The following is an 18,430-nucleotide window of genomic DNA, read 5'->3' on the forward strand; positions in this document are numbered from 1 at the left end:
GTCTTCTTTAGCATATCATCAAAAATATACTGCAATAAAAATAAAACTGGAGCCAAAATCACTAACAAAATATAACAACAGCATTAAGGCTAGTAAAACTAAGGAACAATATAAGCTGCAGAAGTCAATTGCAATGACATGCCTTCAAAAACTATATAATTTATTCAAAGTTTTGCTTAACTCAGCAAGGGACTAATATATCTTTTAAGTAAAATCTACATGTAAGTACACTTCAAAGAATGAATGAATATATATATATATATATATATATATATATATATATATATACACTTTAAACCATAGCAATGAATTCCACAAAACAAAAAAATTTCCCTTCAAAATAACGAGTTTCCAATTCTTGAAATATATATATATATATATTTAATGCAAGTAATCAAAAATATGACTTTGTATATTCAAGCGGATTAAATTAAGTAAAGCATAACAATTTCAATTAGAAAAAAATTTAAAAATAGAAATTTTTCACTCTAATTTTCAACTCTATAATCAGTGTAATTCACTGTTTCATCATATAAATAAAAGCAGATTCAACAGTTTGCATTAAAAAATAATATTAAAGAAGGCCAAAACCATTCAACTATCTGCAGTTAGTATAAAATATTATTCTTCAAATCCAACCACTAGTTCCTGGGTTGTAAAATCGAAATAGCAACAAAATTTTAAAATTTTCATTATTTACAACAAAGTCCAAGTAGTATAACAAGGTCACATCTTTACAACAGGTTCTCTCTTGGCTTTAAATGAGAATGTTGGGAATAAGCATTTTCCCAAGTTCAATGACTAGCATGGAATAACAAATCTTCCCAATCTCCAAGTCATTCTAAAAAGAGAGAAAAAAATATATGAAAACAAATAATATTTTGCACTTTAAAATAACGTCTTTCAGTTTCCTGAATCTGTACAATGTAAAAAGCATTCAAACACTCTGTCTGACAAGGATGTGACTTACTAAAAGGCAAAAAAGAGGAAATCTAAAATGGTGACATATAACAAAGAGTGTGAAGGAAAAACATGCTAAAAATATGTATCAAATAATCAATGCTCAGAAAATATTATCAAAACTAGACTGGTTGGCTTTTGCATTCATTTAAAATATTTATAATGGAAGAAAGACATTTTCAGACTATATTGCCTGGACAAATTTAGGTTTAACAAGGCTAGGATAGAAAGTGTAAATTTCATCTGCATTAACTCGCTACATTTAGAAATTTTAGTTGCAGCCTTTAAAGATAATAACAAAATATTCCAGAATAGTTACCATGATAAGACTAGCAAAACTTCAATAAAATTAACGACAGAGCAATGTCATGTTCTGAATTAAGTTTTTTTAAATCATTTTTTTATTTTAATAGGAATGAATAGAAACATTCAGAAGTGGACACGCTTTGAAAAGAAGATCTTAGCGTTTCTGACTTTTAAATTTTAGTAAAGGCTTTTTCTTTTAACCATTTAAGGAATTTGGCAATATTTGGGATAAATTTTTCAAATATGGTTATATTTTTTAATATCTGCATAAAAAAGATCGAAAAAAAACTCGCTATAAAACCAACTTATATTAGCTAAACAGCAAATTTAAAAAAAAAAAAAATTGAAAAAAGAAAACTTTGGGGAGAGGGGAGCTATAAAGAGGTTTAAAGCAAAAATCATCTAATTTAGAAGTTCATCAAATGATTTGCTTAAAATTTTACAGATAGCTTAAGAAAAATATAAAGTTCTAGAACTAAATAAAAATGTTGTATTTTTATTCAATCTTTAAATATTGGTGTTTAACAGATAAATAAAAGTAATTTTCAATTTTTTCACTTTGTGAAGCAGTAAAACAACTATAAAATACTTTTTAACAATCAAGGCAATAAAAATCAAATTCTAAATTCATAAACAGACAAAAGGTGAAAAAGCAGAAAGAAAAAATAATAAATAAAATAATAATTTTGAATAAATACTTTGGATAAATAATTATTAAGACAACCAATTTTAACTACAATTTCATTCCTAGTTTTCAAAAATATATTTTTAAGCTAAAAGCAAACAAAAACAGTCACTCTAATCAAAATTTCATAATGATAAGCAGATGTAAAATCTAGATCCAAAAATGAATTATGAAAATGAAATTACATCTTCAATTATGTGCTTGCATCATTAGATGTTAATAAAAACAGATGGAGAAATATTTTTGAAAAGAATGTACATTTACCTTATAAATTAGTATTTTCATTCTGTACTAATTGTTTTGGTTTGACAGGTACAGGAGGTTGAGGTCTTGGTGGTTTAGGTTTCTCCATTTCTCCAGGACGAGGATTTATGGGAAAAGAGCTCGAACTTAATTGAGAAAAGTCCGATTTGTTTTCTGAGGGCTCACCAGCAGCTACCATTACCCGAGGAGGTCGCTCAGGTGGTTTTTCTTCTTTCTGGTTTACTAGAAAGTCAAATCGATTTATTTTTGAAGTAGACCTTGAATGCTGCAGGCCTGCTGCAGTGTTATTCTCACCAAGTTGTTGGCAGGCATCCAGTTGAACTTCCAAGTCAGCCTTTGAAGGCTTTGTATGTTCTGCAAGGGATGTCAAATTTTCAGAGCTAGAAAATTTAGAACCCTTCACAGGTCGTTCTGGGGGTGGGACAGATGGTCTCTCAATGTGGCTTCGGGTCATTGAATCAGCTAAACGATTGCCACTCGTCCGAGACAGACGAGGATTGTTTACAGATTGCCGCAAAGACTTGCGATCCAAGGAACAAGAAGAGTAGCTTGGCTTATCTGGAATGGCAGGTTTCTCTGGTCGAAAAGCAACAGCTTCACCAGAAAGTGAGATAACATTTTCATTAGGTCGTCTCAATACTTCAATAGGAATTGTTCTTTCTTTTGCCTCTTCAGAAGCTGAAGTACATTCTTTAGACAAAATGTTATCAGTGAGATCAATCAGTTCTCCAATAGGAGCATCAGACAGTTTCGGGGAAGGTGGCAGAGGAGCTGTAGGCTTTTTCAAGCTCTTATGAGGAGAACGAGGACTTGAACAAGGGTCCATGCTAAACAAGTAAATAAATTGCTATAGCTAAATTATAAACATAATTATTATTTATTAATTTTTTCGCTTGATTTATTCTAATAATCACTTTTAAGCATGTTTTGTAAAAATTAATTTTTAACAATTTTTTTCAATTAATTTAATGTTTAATAAAAAAAATTTAGTATATTCAAACAGATCAAAATGAAAATTAGAAACTCTAAAAACTAATACTGAGTCCAATGGATATCATATAATGCGAAAGAAGTTCATGTTATCATTCGCTTTATGTAATTAAAGTTCCCTGGGCATAAAATCATATTTAAATGTAAACAAATATTTTCGTTTAGAGTAGTACCCCCATTGTTTATTGCTTTCAGGTTGGGAACAAACTGCTTTTACATTTTTAACTAGCTTTAACGACTGATATTCATAAAGTTTCTAGATGGAAATATCAAGGGATCTTTTTTCCATGAGTTGTCTTTCTTCTGTCTGGATTAGAATGGTCTGAAATAAAAAATTTAAACATTCTGCTATGCTGCCAGTTCTAACTTGAAATTTGTTGAACAGTCATAAATCAATGTTGCCTGCAATTGAATATTGAAAGCAAATTGGATTTAAAAAATGAGCTAATTTTAGTGTTAATAAGTAAATGTAAAATAAGTCAATACAATACTACAGTGCAGGTGAAAATTTTACAATTTCTTCTTTGAAATTTTCAAAATTATAGGCTTTTTTGTAAGAAAGACCAAAAATAAATATTGGAATCCATAACAAATGAAGTATAACATTTTTGTATGGCCTAATGTACGTTTTTTAGTTGTTTCACTATTAGTGAACATATACTAAAACATTTCTGCTATATCATTGAATGTATAAAGGATGAATGTGATGCAACAAATTTTAACATCCATAAAAGTTCTGCTTTAAATGACCGTTCTCGAAAAGGGACAGATGATCTCTCAATCAGCTTATTTTCGAACATTAAATTTGACATGTCATCTTCTTCTGCATTCCTTCTAAAATAACATCAATGATTGGCATGCCTAATAAATGCCAATTTTCTCATATTTCTTAGGCTTATTATCTTCTGACAAAGCAAGAACTATGTAAAAAATTGATTTTGCAGATCTTCTTGAACCCATTCAGCAAAATCAGGATTTTTTTATCCGTCCAATTCATGTTAAATAAGGATTTTTGTCCGCTTATTGTTTTAAATAAATTCTCTAATCTATTTTGAATAATCTCACAGTTTCACAAACAATAAACAAACCATTCAATAAACTCAAGTATGTTAGACTTAACACTACTGTGTTGCTTCCGCAGATTGAATATTGCTAATCCTGCCAGAGAAACATATTCTATTCCTTATTATATTCTTTCACACAGCTGCAGAAGTCTCGTGCATGCTCATTAGCTGTAATTCGGGAAAGAAATGGAAAAAGAACAACTATCTTGCAATTCGAAACTGAACTGATCTCTACAAAAAAAAAGGGGGAGTTGGTAGAAAAGAGACAAATTTCAGCATTACATAATCACAAATTATATTGTTTCATTTTCGGAAGCTGTGACAACAATCTTTTATTCATGCAATTGTTAGAAATTGGCATTTCCTAGACAGGGAAAAATAATTAAGAAACTTAAAATTCCTTGTATTTTCCTGGTTTTTATGAAAATTTTCAGATTTCTCAGTTTTTTCTGCCAATTTTCAAATTTCCTGCTCTTTCCAGATTTTCCAGGTACACCCAGTAGCATGGTAACTGTAATATATATATATATATATATATATATATATATATATATATCCACACTGAAAAAGGTTGTGCATAATATTTTATGCAAAATTAGCTCTTACATAAAAAATACCATACATTAAAGGATTTTTATAGCAAGCAAATGTCAGTTATATCAATTAGTTTTCCATATAAATTAAATATGAACAAGAAGAAATGAATACCTATGAAAAAAAGTGTCATATTCGTGAGAATACAAACATAAAATCACTTTGTGTTATAGTTAACATTATATTTTCTTTCCCCATTCTATTGCAAATGAAAGAAACAGCCCAATAAAACTATATTAATACAGCAGCACACCTTCCAGAAAGCTGATAAAAATGGAAAATATTATAGAAAAGGCAAGATCTTATAGAAACAGTTTTTAGAATGGGAATGAAACATGGCTGATTTCTGTTTCCTATATTTTAACTGAACCTTTCATTTATGAAAACAATTAATTGTTATGGGTCTAAATGCAGTAAAACATCAGAAGCTAGAAATATATATACTGTTATAGTACATAAATTGATTATAATCATAAATTATAGAACTTTTATTAATTTGTTGTGTCTTCCGAATGAATTAATCATATTACTATAAAAATAAATTATTAAGTCATCTAACTGGCATCATCTTTAAATGCATTATATTTCTTAACTGGTAATTGATAGATATTATCAATGCAATTTTTAGTTCTGCCTTGCTACTTTTACTGAAGATGCGAGATAATACAATAAATGTTTCTTAGCAGATACTGTGCCTAAAGAATTTTATTTAAATTACATCAAAAGTTTATATTCTTGTGGATGATCTACTTTATAAAATGATTGATAAATAGCAATCTCACCCATTTACTTGGAGATTATTCCCATTGACTTCTGCTTCATTACAGTTCAGACTAGGCATCACAGAAGAACTGCCATCTTCCGATTCTTGGAGAAAGAAAAATAGCATCATTAAATTACCAACTTTAAATGAAATATAATTACAATTTTTTACTAACTATATAAAATATTGCTAGAAAGAATTTTATAACTAGTTCATTTAAAAGAAAGGGGGGGGCAGATATAATGCTTTTCTTTTAATCTGAATTACATGAGAAGGATATATATGCTGTTAAAAATCCATTAAAATTTATCCAAATAAATAACAATACCATAACAATTTTAAAATATAGCAATCTCTTAAATAGCTATCATGTGACATGTTGAACAGGAATTAGGCTTATCTAATCAATAGATGCCAAATAAATATCAAAATGTTTGTAATATATGGTTTTTATTCATTATTTGTCCCCTATGAAATACAGGACTTTCTTCTTATAACTTTCATATGTATGTTATATAAAGTTTCTTGTGTGGAAATTAATGTAGTATCAATAAAATTTAATCTTTTGAATTTTAAGGTAATGGCAAAATTATTTTTGTGTGACAGTATTTTTAGAAACAAACGACAAAAACATATTTTGCATCAATTTCTAATTAAATTTTTAAAAAAATTTTTAATTTCCAAGGTGTACATTCCCATCCTCAAAAATACATTTAAAAAAAGGCTAAACCTGGTCCTTGGAAGATTTGTCCTATACAAATATTTTAGATTTTATCAATAGAATATTATCTGACTTTATTATTAACTAGCCATCTTACAGAAGCCAAACAAGCAGTCAGGTAGGAATATTAAGTTATACCTGATGATGCATAATTCAATGTTCATGATTCTCTGAACATGTTCAGGATTCTTTTCTGACATGTCAGATTTTGAGACATTAAACCATATTATTTTTACAGCCTTGCACTTGTTCTATTTACACCAAAAATAAATATTCCTAAGGGTACCAGATCCATGGCAATCAGAGAGTCTTTAAAAATGTAATTATCTGGTTAATCTATCTGACTGCAGACTGGCTTTCACAATATTATAACATGATCTTCTTATACTTTATATAAATTTTGCACATACTAAACATACTTTTCTTCTTTAACACAAGCATTACGGGATTTCTCATTTAATTATAATTAGGGTCATTTAGCTTAATCTGGTTGCTTATCCTAAGAAAAAAGAGGGTGAGCTTTTTGCTAATATTATGTAAAGTTAAAACTTATACAATCTGTTTGATTAAATAAGTAAAAAAATTTTTAAAGGATAATTAAATATATACGAGAGTTAAAATATAAAAACTACTTTAGTTGTTTTCAAATATCAGCATATGAAAACAGAATATAAGTAAACTTTAAAAAAAACTTAGTTGTCTTTAAATTATTCAATACTTTATAAATTGCTTTATAAAAATTTTCACAATGAAATAAACTTATTAAAAACTATATAAATGCATTATTCAATTTAGCAGTGTACACAGATTACTGGCTTCTTAACAAAAACCAATCATCTCTAAGTTACAGGCAGAATAATTGAAGAGTTTCGATGAAATGTATGGTTTTTGAAGTTCTTCAGTTCTACCCAAAATAAAACCATAAAGGCTACGTTTTTATATTTGGTTGTTTATTCAAGCACTTTTCACAGCCAAATCAAAATATTAAAATTTGAACTACTTAACTTCTGGATGAAGACTTTGCTGAGTAGTTTGAGGGTCATCTAATCTAAAGTATATACTCCATACTTTGCTGAACTGTAAAATTCCATTTGCATTTATGACTGAGGAAGGGAGCTCATTAAAAGTTCAGTAAAGAACATTTTTAATATTTTTTCCAGGAATATACTGTTACACTTAGCAGTCGCATTAGAATAGACCTAAACTCTTGAACAAATAAGGTACTTCTCTCTTTGAACGATTTACTATGCTAACACAGCTTACTCCTGCAGACCTCACCTATTTCACTAAGTTCAGGCAAAGTAAAGAAATTATTTACTGTCAGATTTCTCATAATGCTCTAGTAAGATTCCATGAAATAAAAAAGTGCATGTTTATTTACCATTTCCTCCGCTGTTATATTTTCATCTATTCGGAGTTTTAGGAATTTAGTTGATTTCATGTCAAAGTGAAAATTATAACTTCCAGAAATCTGCACCTAGCCACTGTCTCAGTGGTTGGGCATAGATTTAAGATTTTGACCATAAACTGAGAACAGATTAGTCCTTTGGAGCCAAAGCCCCAAAAGCATACAACACTTAAATGGAAGTATTTAATGCATTGCGTGACTAACACCAATTTGGATTTTGGGATTTCTTAATGCACTGTTGAATATGATGCAATAATGTTTCACTGATAAAGAATCCCCATGCACAACCAGTGTTGTCTTCAATTATTTTTCTCGTTGCTTACAAAATTGATAAAAGTATTTCTCATAAAACGCTCTATTGGGGACGTTCCGCTGTAACATTTAATGAAATATTTTCTATTTTTCGAACAGAATATCATTTGCTATAACTTCATTTCTTTCACTTTCGAGACTTAGGATAAGTTTTCCATTTTCTTGAGTTCTGTTTATTTGATTTTCACTAATTTCTTTAGTTTGATTACTGCCATTAATTTCATTTCTGGAAACTGTTAGCAGCTGGCAACGAAATCTTTTCTTGATCTGAATTTTCATTTCCATTTGTTACTTTATGAATAGACTCCTCACACATGACTTGGTTTCACTTGTTTCAGCAATAAAAGCATGCCAAACTTTCTTAGATAAACCGGATACAATTCCTGCTGGCAACATTATTCCAAATTTCTATATCATTTGGCAATGGCATAGAAATTCGGAAGCCCTATATATATACAATTTTTTTTATTTTTTACTGTATTAATATTACTTGACTATGAAGATGATATTTTATTTATATTGTTTTTAGAATATGATTTTCTAACAGGAAAGTTAACCTACAGAACTCCTTATTTTAAGTATGAACATTCAATGAAAAAAGTTTAAAATAGTAAAATTTTAAAATTTCTACTTCCATTCTGAATGTCACACAAAATTTGATATGAAATTCTTCATAAGGTTCGATCTCTGAGTCAAAATTATCATATCAATAACCTTCAAAATCTTTTAGTATTTTTGCTTTTATATATTTTCTATCATTGCTTCTTTGCAACATGATATACAGATCACGATGCGCAAAAATTCCAAATAGACATTTTAATCTTCCTTTCCTATAATTAACTTTTTATGTAAGAACTTTCAATTTTACTTAATAAAGAATTTTAGTTTGCCTCAAAATATTGCTGTACTTTTTACATTCAACTTTTTTTAACAATAACTATTTTTCTTAGCACTATTAAAAAAGGTAATATGAGAGCAACATATGACAGAAGCAAAATACACGATGATCATAATTAAGGGATAGATGCTTAGTTATAAAGAAAGTAAATGAATCAAATGCAATACCATTTTATATGACACTATTTAAAACACAGAAATCGATTTATAAAAAAAGAAAGAAAGTTAAACATTACAAAAACATACCCTCCAACATTGGTTACTCAGTCATCAGTAGCATTTCTTACAGATTTATTACATATAAGGTAATATCAACAAATTATTGAAGAATAAATATTTCCAAAAAATTTTAATTAGTTAAAACAAATATTTTTAAAAATTATTCAAAATTATTTCCATTTATCATTATTAATGAACATAAGATTAAAGTTATTACCGCAAATTATTTAGGAATTTTTTTTACTTATTATTTACTAAATATATAAGTGATTTTTTTTAATCGCACAACATGATTTTGTTGATCAAATAAATTAACACAATTTGTTTTACATTAATAATTTTGTTTCATTAAATAGCAAGCATTTTTGCTTTTCTTAAGTCCTCAATGTGCAGTGTATAATCATAAAAAATTCCCATATTCATTCTTGTTATAAGGAATGACTCCAGAGTTTTTATATTTATATTGTAACAAGCTCCTGTTTTTCATTTTTTTCCCCCTTCCTTTCACTGTGAGAGAAGATTCAAGAAACTGATACTTTCAGCACTTTTGTAGTTTCGCATATTATATATATATATATATATATATATATATATATATATATATATATATATATATATATATATATATATATATATATATATATATATATATATGTTCATTCTTTTGCAGTTCTTCATTTCATAATTCCACAGTTTTCACTTAATTTCCATAGCTATTAAAAGGTATATACGAAACAAATAATTTTTTTCCAATGGTAATAAAAGATTTGTAACCTTTAAATTTTTAGCAATATAATATAAATAAAAACCAGAATTTTTTTCATAATTATCTAATTTTAATTAGATATTTTAATGCAAAAATATTTAATTACATTTTTTTTTAATATTTACAATTGGTTTTTCCAACAAATATCAAATCTAGACAAATTATCTTCTTTTAATATTGATATAATCTTAACCCTCTCGATTCCAGCGGGGCGGTTTGAAAATTTACCCTATAACATCCACGTGGGTCGGTTTGGGGCGGCTGCTAGCCGTTTTAGGGGAGATGGGTATTAAAAGCGGCTACTCTACTGAACACTCCAGGAGGTCCTCGTTATCTTCGACAATCGCGGCTTTTTCACAGTAGTTTCCCCTGTGGCGTAGGGCAGTAGGGGTTCAGGAGGAATTAACTAAATAGGTTGTTGGCGTATATTTTGTATTTTGAAAGGGTTTTAGTTTCTATTTTCACGTGTTGTTAGCTCAAAATTGGAAAGATTTTATGGCCATTTATAAAAGAAATTTTCCACTGAAGTTCTCTGGTAACGATGAATGATATATAAGGATACCGACACGTTGTTTATTTTTCGGACAAGCATCAGAAGCCCTTTTCAGTAGTAAGACTATTGTAATGATATAAAGAAAAACCATTGCATTGTCAATGCGGCCTATTCACATCGCAGTTTTCTCACAAAATGGGTAGCGACACTTGTTACTATGGAAGGAAGTCGTTTTACACTCCAAGCATCTTATTCTTTCATCAAAAGACTGTCGGAAATTCTGAGGCCGTGTACAAACTACCGCTTTTAAAATAGAATTTAAAGACAAAAAAAAAAAAAAAAAAGATTGGGAGTATTATTTATTGCCCTCTTCAAAGAGTGAGATAAGTTATATAAATACTGAGTTCCTTTTTAGAATGCCATTCTGAAAATTTCTCTTCAGTTGTGAATTTCTACTCTTTATTTTATGTACTGTGAATCGGGTGTTTGGATTATCAGAGTAATTTTTCTATTGAAACGATTATTATTTCTTCATTATGAGTAAAAGAAATCGTGAACACACTGAAGAAGAAATTAAAGCAGTTTTACTTGATTCTGATGAAAGTGACAGTGATCTATCAGAGAAGATGATGGTTGGCCAAAAAATGATACTTTAGCTGATCTCTCGTTTATTCTAAGCAAAGAAGCAGGAGATGAAACTAACGAGGGTCAGATGAACGAGAGAGATAGAGACGAGGAGTCAAAAAATGTTATATAATGTACATATTATAAAAAATTTGCAAATGATTCCCTCGTGTGTAAATTTGTGGAAATTTAATATGAAGCTTTCGTTCAAAAATTTATCTTGTCTTAACAATACTATAGAAAACTTCACATAACATTTTAAAATCAGAAATTCAGCTTCAAAAAATTCAACATGACAGTTCATACCAAAAAAGTAATATTTATGATTAATGTAATTTTAAATGTGTTAAATCTTCATATTTCGTTTATGAAGAATGTAATGTTTTAGTAAAATGTTCAGGCTGAAAACTGAAGGAATTTATTTTTGAAATATATTTCGCTGAGTAATTTTTCCCACGAATTTTATTTCATAAATTTTTGTATTTCAGTATTAAATGAAATATTAAAATATGTTATCTCACCTATCGAAACAATTCGATAGATGAGATATATAACGTTTGACTTAATATATTCCCTTGGTTAGAAAAAAATTTTAATAGTTATATTTTAAAAGATTAGTAAAAATGAGTGGCAAAATGAAGATATTTTTGGAATTTATATTTACCCTACATTCTTTTTCGATTATTTAATGTAAAAGTAAGAATGCGTAAGGTTTTGGAAAAAAAAAATGTGAAAACTTCTTTAAAAATTTAATTAAAGTTTTAAAACTTTTCTCTTAGTATCACTATCGAAAATGCAAAATAATATTTTATATTTGAAAATTCAATAAAGATAATCGTTTATACTAAAAAAAAATGCTAAAGACAATTAAAAAAATCTTAGCTGAGTGTTGAAAGAACATATTATTTTCGAAACATCTTTCAGAAAGAGCAATAACATTTTTTTATCCAACAATTTTTTTTATTTCGGTATTAAATGAAGATTTAAAACATTATCTTGTTTATCACTGAAAAGCATTGACATCTATACTATGTAAAAAAAAAATGTAGTAATTGCATTGATATATGTATAATATATGTTTTACATTACTATGTAAAAATTTTTTACATGGTAATATATGACATATTATTTAATTTTGGCAACAAAAAAATGTAAAAGTCTATTGAGAATTAAATAAAACATAAAGATATTTTCGAAATTGCTAGTAAAGCCAGTTTTTATTTAAATGGTTTGGAAGCCTAACATGAAACTTACGAAAAAAAACTATTTTCTAAATTATAGAATAAATTTCAAATTTTTTGTAAAAAAAAAAATACCCCACAAAGATGATGAGCGAAACACTTCACACTAAAAAATATAAATACATTAGAATAAAACTCTTAAGCCGATGGAAAATGAACCACAAGGCAATTATTCAAGGTAGAGCGTCGACAGTTTTATTACTTCAGAGTGCGGGGGGTAACTGCCCCTCAGCCAGGAAGAGTCCATGTCTTTCAGAGACACGCTGAGAAAGTCTGGATGTTAAAGGGAGTGCCACTTGAAAAGTGCTTGGATGTTAAAGAGTTAATGTTTGTCTAATCTTAGCAATGATCATTTTTGGTTGTAGATCATTTAAACCACTTTTAGTTGTGGGTCTGTCTGTATATTCCATATATATGGATAATTTATCACAATTAAGAGATTGAACATGAAGCAGATCAATAATATGATGCATTATATAGAAGATAGTATCCATTTTCAGAATGACAACCTCTTCCAAGGAAACATACTGAACATATTTGGTAAAATAATTATGAAATTAAAGAAACAAAACTGCAAAATAATAATAATAAGCCTTGAATTATAAAGTTCAATGATGAATTACAAATATGTAAAAATTCAGTTAAATATTAAAAATGAAATGTATTAGTTCAAATGAAACTATGAAATAATTTGAAAGTTAAAGTAAACACTAAAAATCAAATCAAATATAAAGAGTTTGGATATTAGAGAGCAGAAAATAGATATGAACACATTTTCAGCATCCAAGCTCAAACATTTTGAAGATGGTACAGGGTGCATAGTGAGAAACTGCTGTAAAAATTACTTACATTTAAGTTTTTAAGCACCTTAGTGAAAAAAATTAAGCACCTTTGTAAACCTGCGTATTTTCTAAGCATATCATATTTTCTGTTTAATAATAACGTGTAGTTTTTTTTTTGTTTTTTTTTTTCAAATTCTTTAAAACTTAATTTCAAATGTGTATTTTTTAAATTTAATATGTATTTCTGTATTTGTGAAATATTTGCACAACAACTTCTGTTTCCGACGCAGCTGGAATGGAACTGTATTAATTTGATATATTTAGAAAGTTTTGTTGCAGTCTTATAAAGATAAGAATTAAGCATTTGGGAATGGCTACCATCATATAACTGGCAAAATTGCCATGAAATTGACAATGTCATAAAGTCATGCTCTAAGTGAATTTCTTAAATGATTTTTTAATAGAAAAGAATAGCAGTGTCCAGAAATGATCAGATTATAAAAAAACTGCCTCACTGCTTCTTACTTCTGAAGTTTAGTAAAGACCTTTTTTCAAATCTTTTTGCATACCGAAAATTTAATAAAAACTTGCTTTATAACTGATATATATAAAATAATAATAATAATCTTATTTTAGTTTTACAAAAATTGTAAACATGTGATTATATATTTTGAGAAAAAATGAACATCAAACGAACTTCTAGTTTCCATAAATAACTGAAACAAATTCATGAAACTAAAAAAGAGCTAGTTCTGTAGTTAGAAGCAAACTAGAAATAAAAAATGTTAGTTGAAACATTTTTGACGATTTGAAGAAACAATGACATTGCTTTGAATTTCCTCATAATAAAAACCATTGTTATAAATTGAGTTCAAAACTAATTTTTCAAAAATTGCTACAATAAAAGAAAGAAATGCATTAATTCAAACAAAATTTTTATCATTGAGAAGATATTTTCTAAGCCTTTAAAACAGGATTAAAATATTTTTTGTGCAATAATATGCTTTGATGTTAGAGTAAAAACATGTTAACATTCTGTTTTTATTTTTTAATTAAACTTCGAATTAAGATTTTGAAAAATCCACGTTTAGTCAGCTTCAGATAGCCAAAAAAAAAATAACTTGTCAAATTTTAATATTCCTAACTTCAAAGATTTATGTTCTGAACTTCTGTGTCAATCAGGACAAACCCTTATTTGCAAAGAAAAATGTTATTAGGAACAAAATTTCTATGAGTCATAAAAAGAAAAGAAAAAGCAATAATCATTAAAGAATCCCGACCTTCAAAAAAAAAGATTTGAATATAAAACTAAACAATTTTATTCAATGAACTGCTTGAAAATTTTAATTAAGTTTAAATGAAAGCAAAGAAAGCACTTTTTTCTTTAATCACAATTTTAACGACGGTAAGATAATGCAACTGAGTGAATCTAGAAATCAATGATATTGTTTTGAATTTCACTATAATAAAAATTGTTATAAATTATATACAAAATTAATTTTACAAAAATTATTTAAAAAAAGGGGGGGTGCATTCATTTAAACAATTGATATAATAGAAAAGCTATTTTTTAATCTTTTAAAATGATGATGATGCCATGATGCTTTGATATTATGGAGACGAATCGTTAAGATTCTGTTTTTATTCATTTTTTAAATTACACTTTTAAAATTTTGAAATATTCATCCTCAATGGGCCTCTAATACTCAAGAATAACTTTTAAATTTCATGTTCTAATTTAAATGGTTTATGTTTCGCATTGCTCTCTCTATCAGGTCAAACCTTTATATGTAGAGTGATTTCATTGGGGGAAAATTATATAAGAATTAAAAAGACGGGGGGAAAAGAGAAAGAGGAAGGAAAAAGAAAAATCTTTATAAAATTATACAGTTTAAACCCTGAAAAATAAATGTTTTTAAAAACTTTCTTTATTTCGGTAAAATTTTTAAATATCGAAACCAGCAGTTTTCTTCCTTTGTAAATTAAAATTTGGCGAGATTGACCCAACAATAATACTTTTCAAACAGATGTGGTCATTTAAAAAGTACACCGTGAATGAAATCACGATCATTGAAAACTTATGGCATCAAGTTTAAATCTCATCATACTAGATTTTATGCAATTGACTAATATAACTACATACTGCAGCTAATTATATTTCAATATAGTACATTAAAATCAATCTAATATATCATTCAAGGGATTGTTCCAAAACAGCATGTTAAAGAGAATGATGATTGAATGTGTAATATGCTAAAAGAGGCTACACTGCAAGTATTTTTACAGCATGTATCTCTTTGACCCACCAAATTCATCCTGCTGTATTTTGTTTACCACTAATTGGACCAATCTATGTATTCTTCTTAAACAACACTTAAAAGGTTAAACATACAATTAATAGCCATAATGTATATAAATCCTTCAACATCTCAAACATTAAAAAAATTTTAGTGTTTCAGAAATTTAAAAAAAAAAAAAAAAAAAAAAACATTTATTAAGCCTTAACAAATGTGGCACAGTATATACTTCGTACTGCTTCTTCCAAATAACTATTCCGGTATTTCAATAAACAGCAATGCACATTGTTGCAAAATAAGGGAGCAGAAAAAAGTCTCATGAGTGTTATCTTAACAAGTTGCGGAACCCCTGGCTCTATTTCATATTGAATTCCTTGAATTCTTTCCTTTTCTTGGTTTTCTTTCTTGATACATCTGATAAATAAGCCTTTATGACTATGGTTTCAAATTATCTTATTCAACATGTAGGGAAATAAAATGAGTAAAATGCTGCCTTTGCACTTTTTGAGAAAATTAAGCACTTTTTAAGGACCTTTTTTTCAAAATTAGGCACTTTTCATGACATTACGCACCCTGTGGTAGATAACGAAAATAAATTTCAAATAAGATTTAATATAAATAATCTGAATCTCAACTTACCTTGAAAAAACCAATCACAAAATGATATCAATGTTTCAATAATGGAAGTATGTAAACTAGCAGTTGACATATTCATTCTGAAATTAAACACTGACATTAAGTTGCTCATATGTACACATATATACACAATTTAAACGGAAAAGTTTTGGAACAATAGAAACAAATCAGATTGCATTATTGATAAAATTATTTGAAACAAAAAGTAATTTGTATATCCGAAAATAAGGGCGAGTTGTGGCAGGCAATCATTGATGATGTATCTAAAAAAAATCACATGTTTTCAAAAAGAAAAAAAAATTATCAAATTCTTCCCCTCATAGGTCTGGTAGAGTGAAGAAGTATCTTTGAAATTCATACTGGAAAGAAGATAGGCAATATTGACTATTGATAACAAATTTAGAGGTAAAAAGCTTTCTTATAAAATAAAATTTAGTAAAATTGGTACAAAGATACAAAATTGGTACAGTTAAATAACAGTTAATTAGGACCGGCTCTTTGATTTTCTGAATTATTTTTAATTGCCATCTTTGGCAATCAACAAAGTTGCTCATAAAATTAGCTAAAAATTAAAAGTTTATTTTTTATAATCATAATTCTAATAATTAAAAAACAAAGGTTTCTGACAAGGCAATTTCCAATTGAAATTTTTGAGTCTAATAAACTTTTATTTTTGAGCAAGACAAAGGATAAAATTGTAGATTCAAATAAATGATTATGATAAATCAAATTTTTTAAATGACTTTTCAAGAAACAATTAATTTCAAAATTAAAAATGTAATTCAGATACATACAATAAAAAGATCATCATCAAAGGTACAACCATAGAAACTTCTATGTTTGAGAGCAGGTAAAATAAATTTGATGTTTACAAAATTGTAGTTGTTATACAGTCATGCAGTCACTTCTCAGACTTTGATTTTAATTTCTTGTAACATTATTGAAAAATTTGAAATGTAGTTTTAAATTCATAAGGCATAAAAATAAAAAAAGAGATATTAATTAAAATAAAAATTTCTTATAACTCAAATCAATGTTAAAGAATAAAAGATAATCATGTGCTATCTGAAAACAATAAATATATATTTGTACATTTAACCAATGGGCAAAACAATCTATTTAAATATTATCTTAATTTAATCTTTTATCAAGAGTTTTTACTTAATTTGAAATATCCTAACTGAATTTGTTAAAAGATTGTTACAAAGAATTTAAAATTATAAGCCAAAGATTTGATATGAAATCTTACAAAAAGCCTAATGTCACTATTTTTAAATATCAACAAACAAATTTATAAAACATTCAAATTTTCATTTTAAAAAATTAACCATGAAATTTTCTTCCTTCATTTCTATTCTAACACCTGTTTGTTTTTTACCCTTTGTTTAGTATGGGGAATACATACAGCTTTTTTCCTGAACAGCTTTGGCTGCAGATTACAATATTTTTTTAAAAAAATAATAAACATCATTAATACTTAAACTAATATGATGACAATCATTTTTAAGCAATAATTCTTTCTGCATATTATTTTAGAAAAAGTAGTCGACGAGGTAAAAACTTTAACTCATTTCAACGATATGAATCAGGGTTTCCGAAAATGAGCTCCTCCAGCATAATTCCACACTCCAAACTATATCTGTGTTAAGTAGTAGTTGTTTGTTTAGTAGCTCTATGTCTCAACAATCTACTCCAGAGTTTGCCAACAAATAGGCAAGCTAATATCTTTATTAGTATTAGCGACATGTAATAACCTTTAAAACATTTATAGGAAAAATTTCATCAGAGAAGTTATGACAATTTTGATATTAAAAAGTAGTTAAATTTCAGATCTCACATTTACAGAAACATTGCCTTATTAACAATAAATAATTATAAACTATTTAGATTTTGCAAGGAATTGAAAATGCTTTCAATTAGTAAGATAGGTATTTAGTTGTCAGAATATCTTTTTTTTTTTTTTTCTAACTAACAACTTTATCTGATACCAGTTCTTTTTTTAAAAAATTAGACAATCCAGAATATATACAATAATATTGAAAATTTTAATAGCGCAAGTCAGGACTGTATTTTACATAAAAATTAGAAATATAGTAAAGAAATATGAAATATATAATATGATTGATACTAAAAACAAAACATCCATGTTAGTTTATTTTTTAAAAAATTACATATATGTAAGAAACTGCCCCCAAAACGGTTTAAGATTTTTATTATATCTATCTTCAATAAAAATACAAAATAACAATGAATTATAAATCATTGTATAACAATAAAACATCATACAGCCATAAAAATTGAGTTGATTTAATTTGATCATCAGGGATTATACTGTATTCTCTTATTTAATTAAAAAAGATTATGCTCATAATGAATAGTTTTTAATTATTATATTACATTTTTCAAGC

General features: G+C 27.4%; 1 protein-coding gene across 1 annotated transcript in view; it reads right to left on the reverse strand.

Annotated features, from left to right (window-relative positions):
* Positions 1 to 325: 325 nt before the first annotated feature.
* LOC129981076 (rho GTPase-activating protein 17-like) overlaps positions 326 to 18,430 on the reverse strand; it is a 45,938-nt gene continuing 27,833 nt past the window's right edge. Inside the window, exons 14-17 of the mRNA XM_056091723.1 lie at positions 16,026 to 16,102; positions 5,646 to 5,730; positions 2,216 to 3,042; positions 326 to 841 (exon numbers count right to left, since the gene is read on the reverse strand). Coding sequence (XP_055947698.1) covers positions 2,217 to 3,042; positions 5,646 to 5,730; positions 16,026 to 16,102 — 988 coding nt within the window. The 3' untranslated portion in view covers positions 326 to 841; position 2,216. The remainder of the gene's footprint in view (positions 842 to 2,215; positions 3,043 to 5,645; positions 5,731 to 16,025; positions 16,103 to 18,430) is intronic.

Source organism: Argiope bruennichi, chromosome 8 (genome assembly GCF_947563725.1).
Source record: "Argiope bruennichi chromosome 8, qqArgBrue1.1, whole genome shotgun sequence".
NCBI lineage: Eukaryota > Metazoa > Arthropoda > Arachnida > Araneae > Araneidae > Argiope > Argiope bruennichi.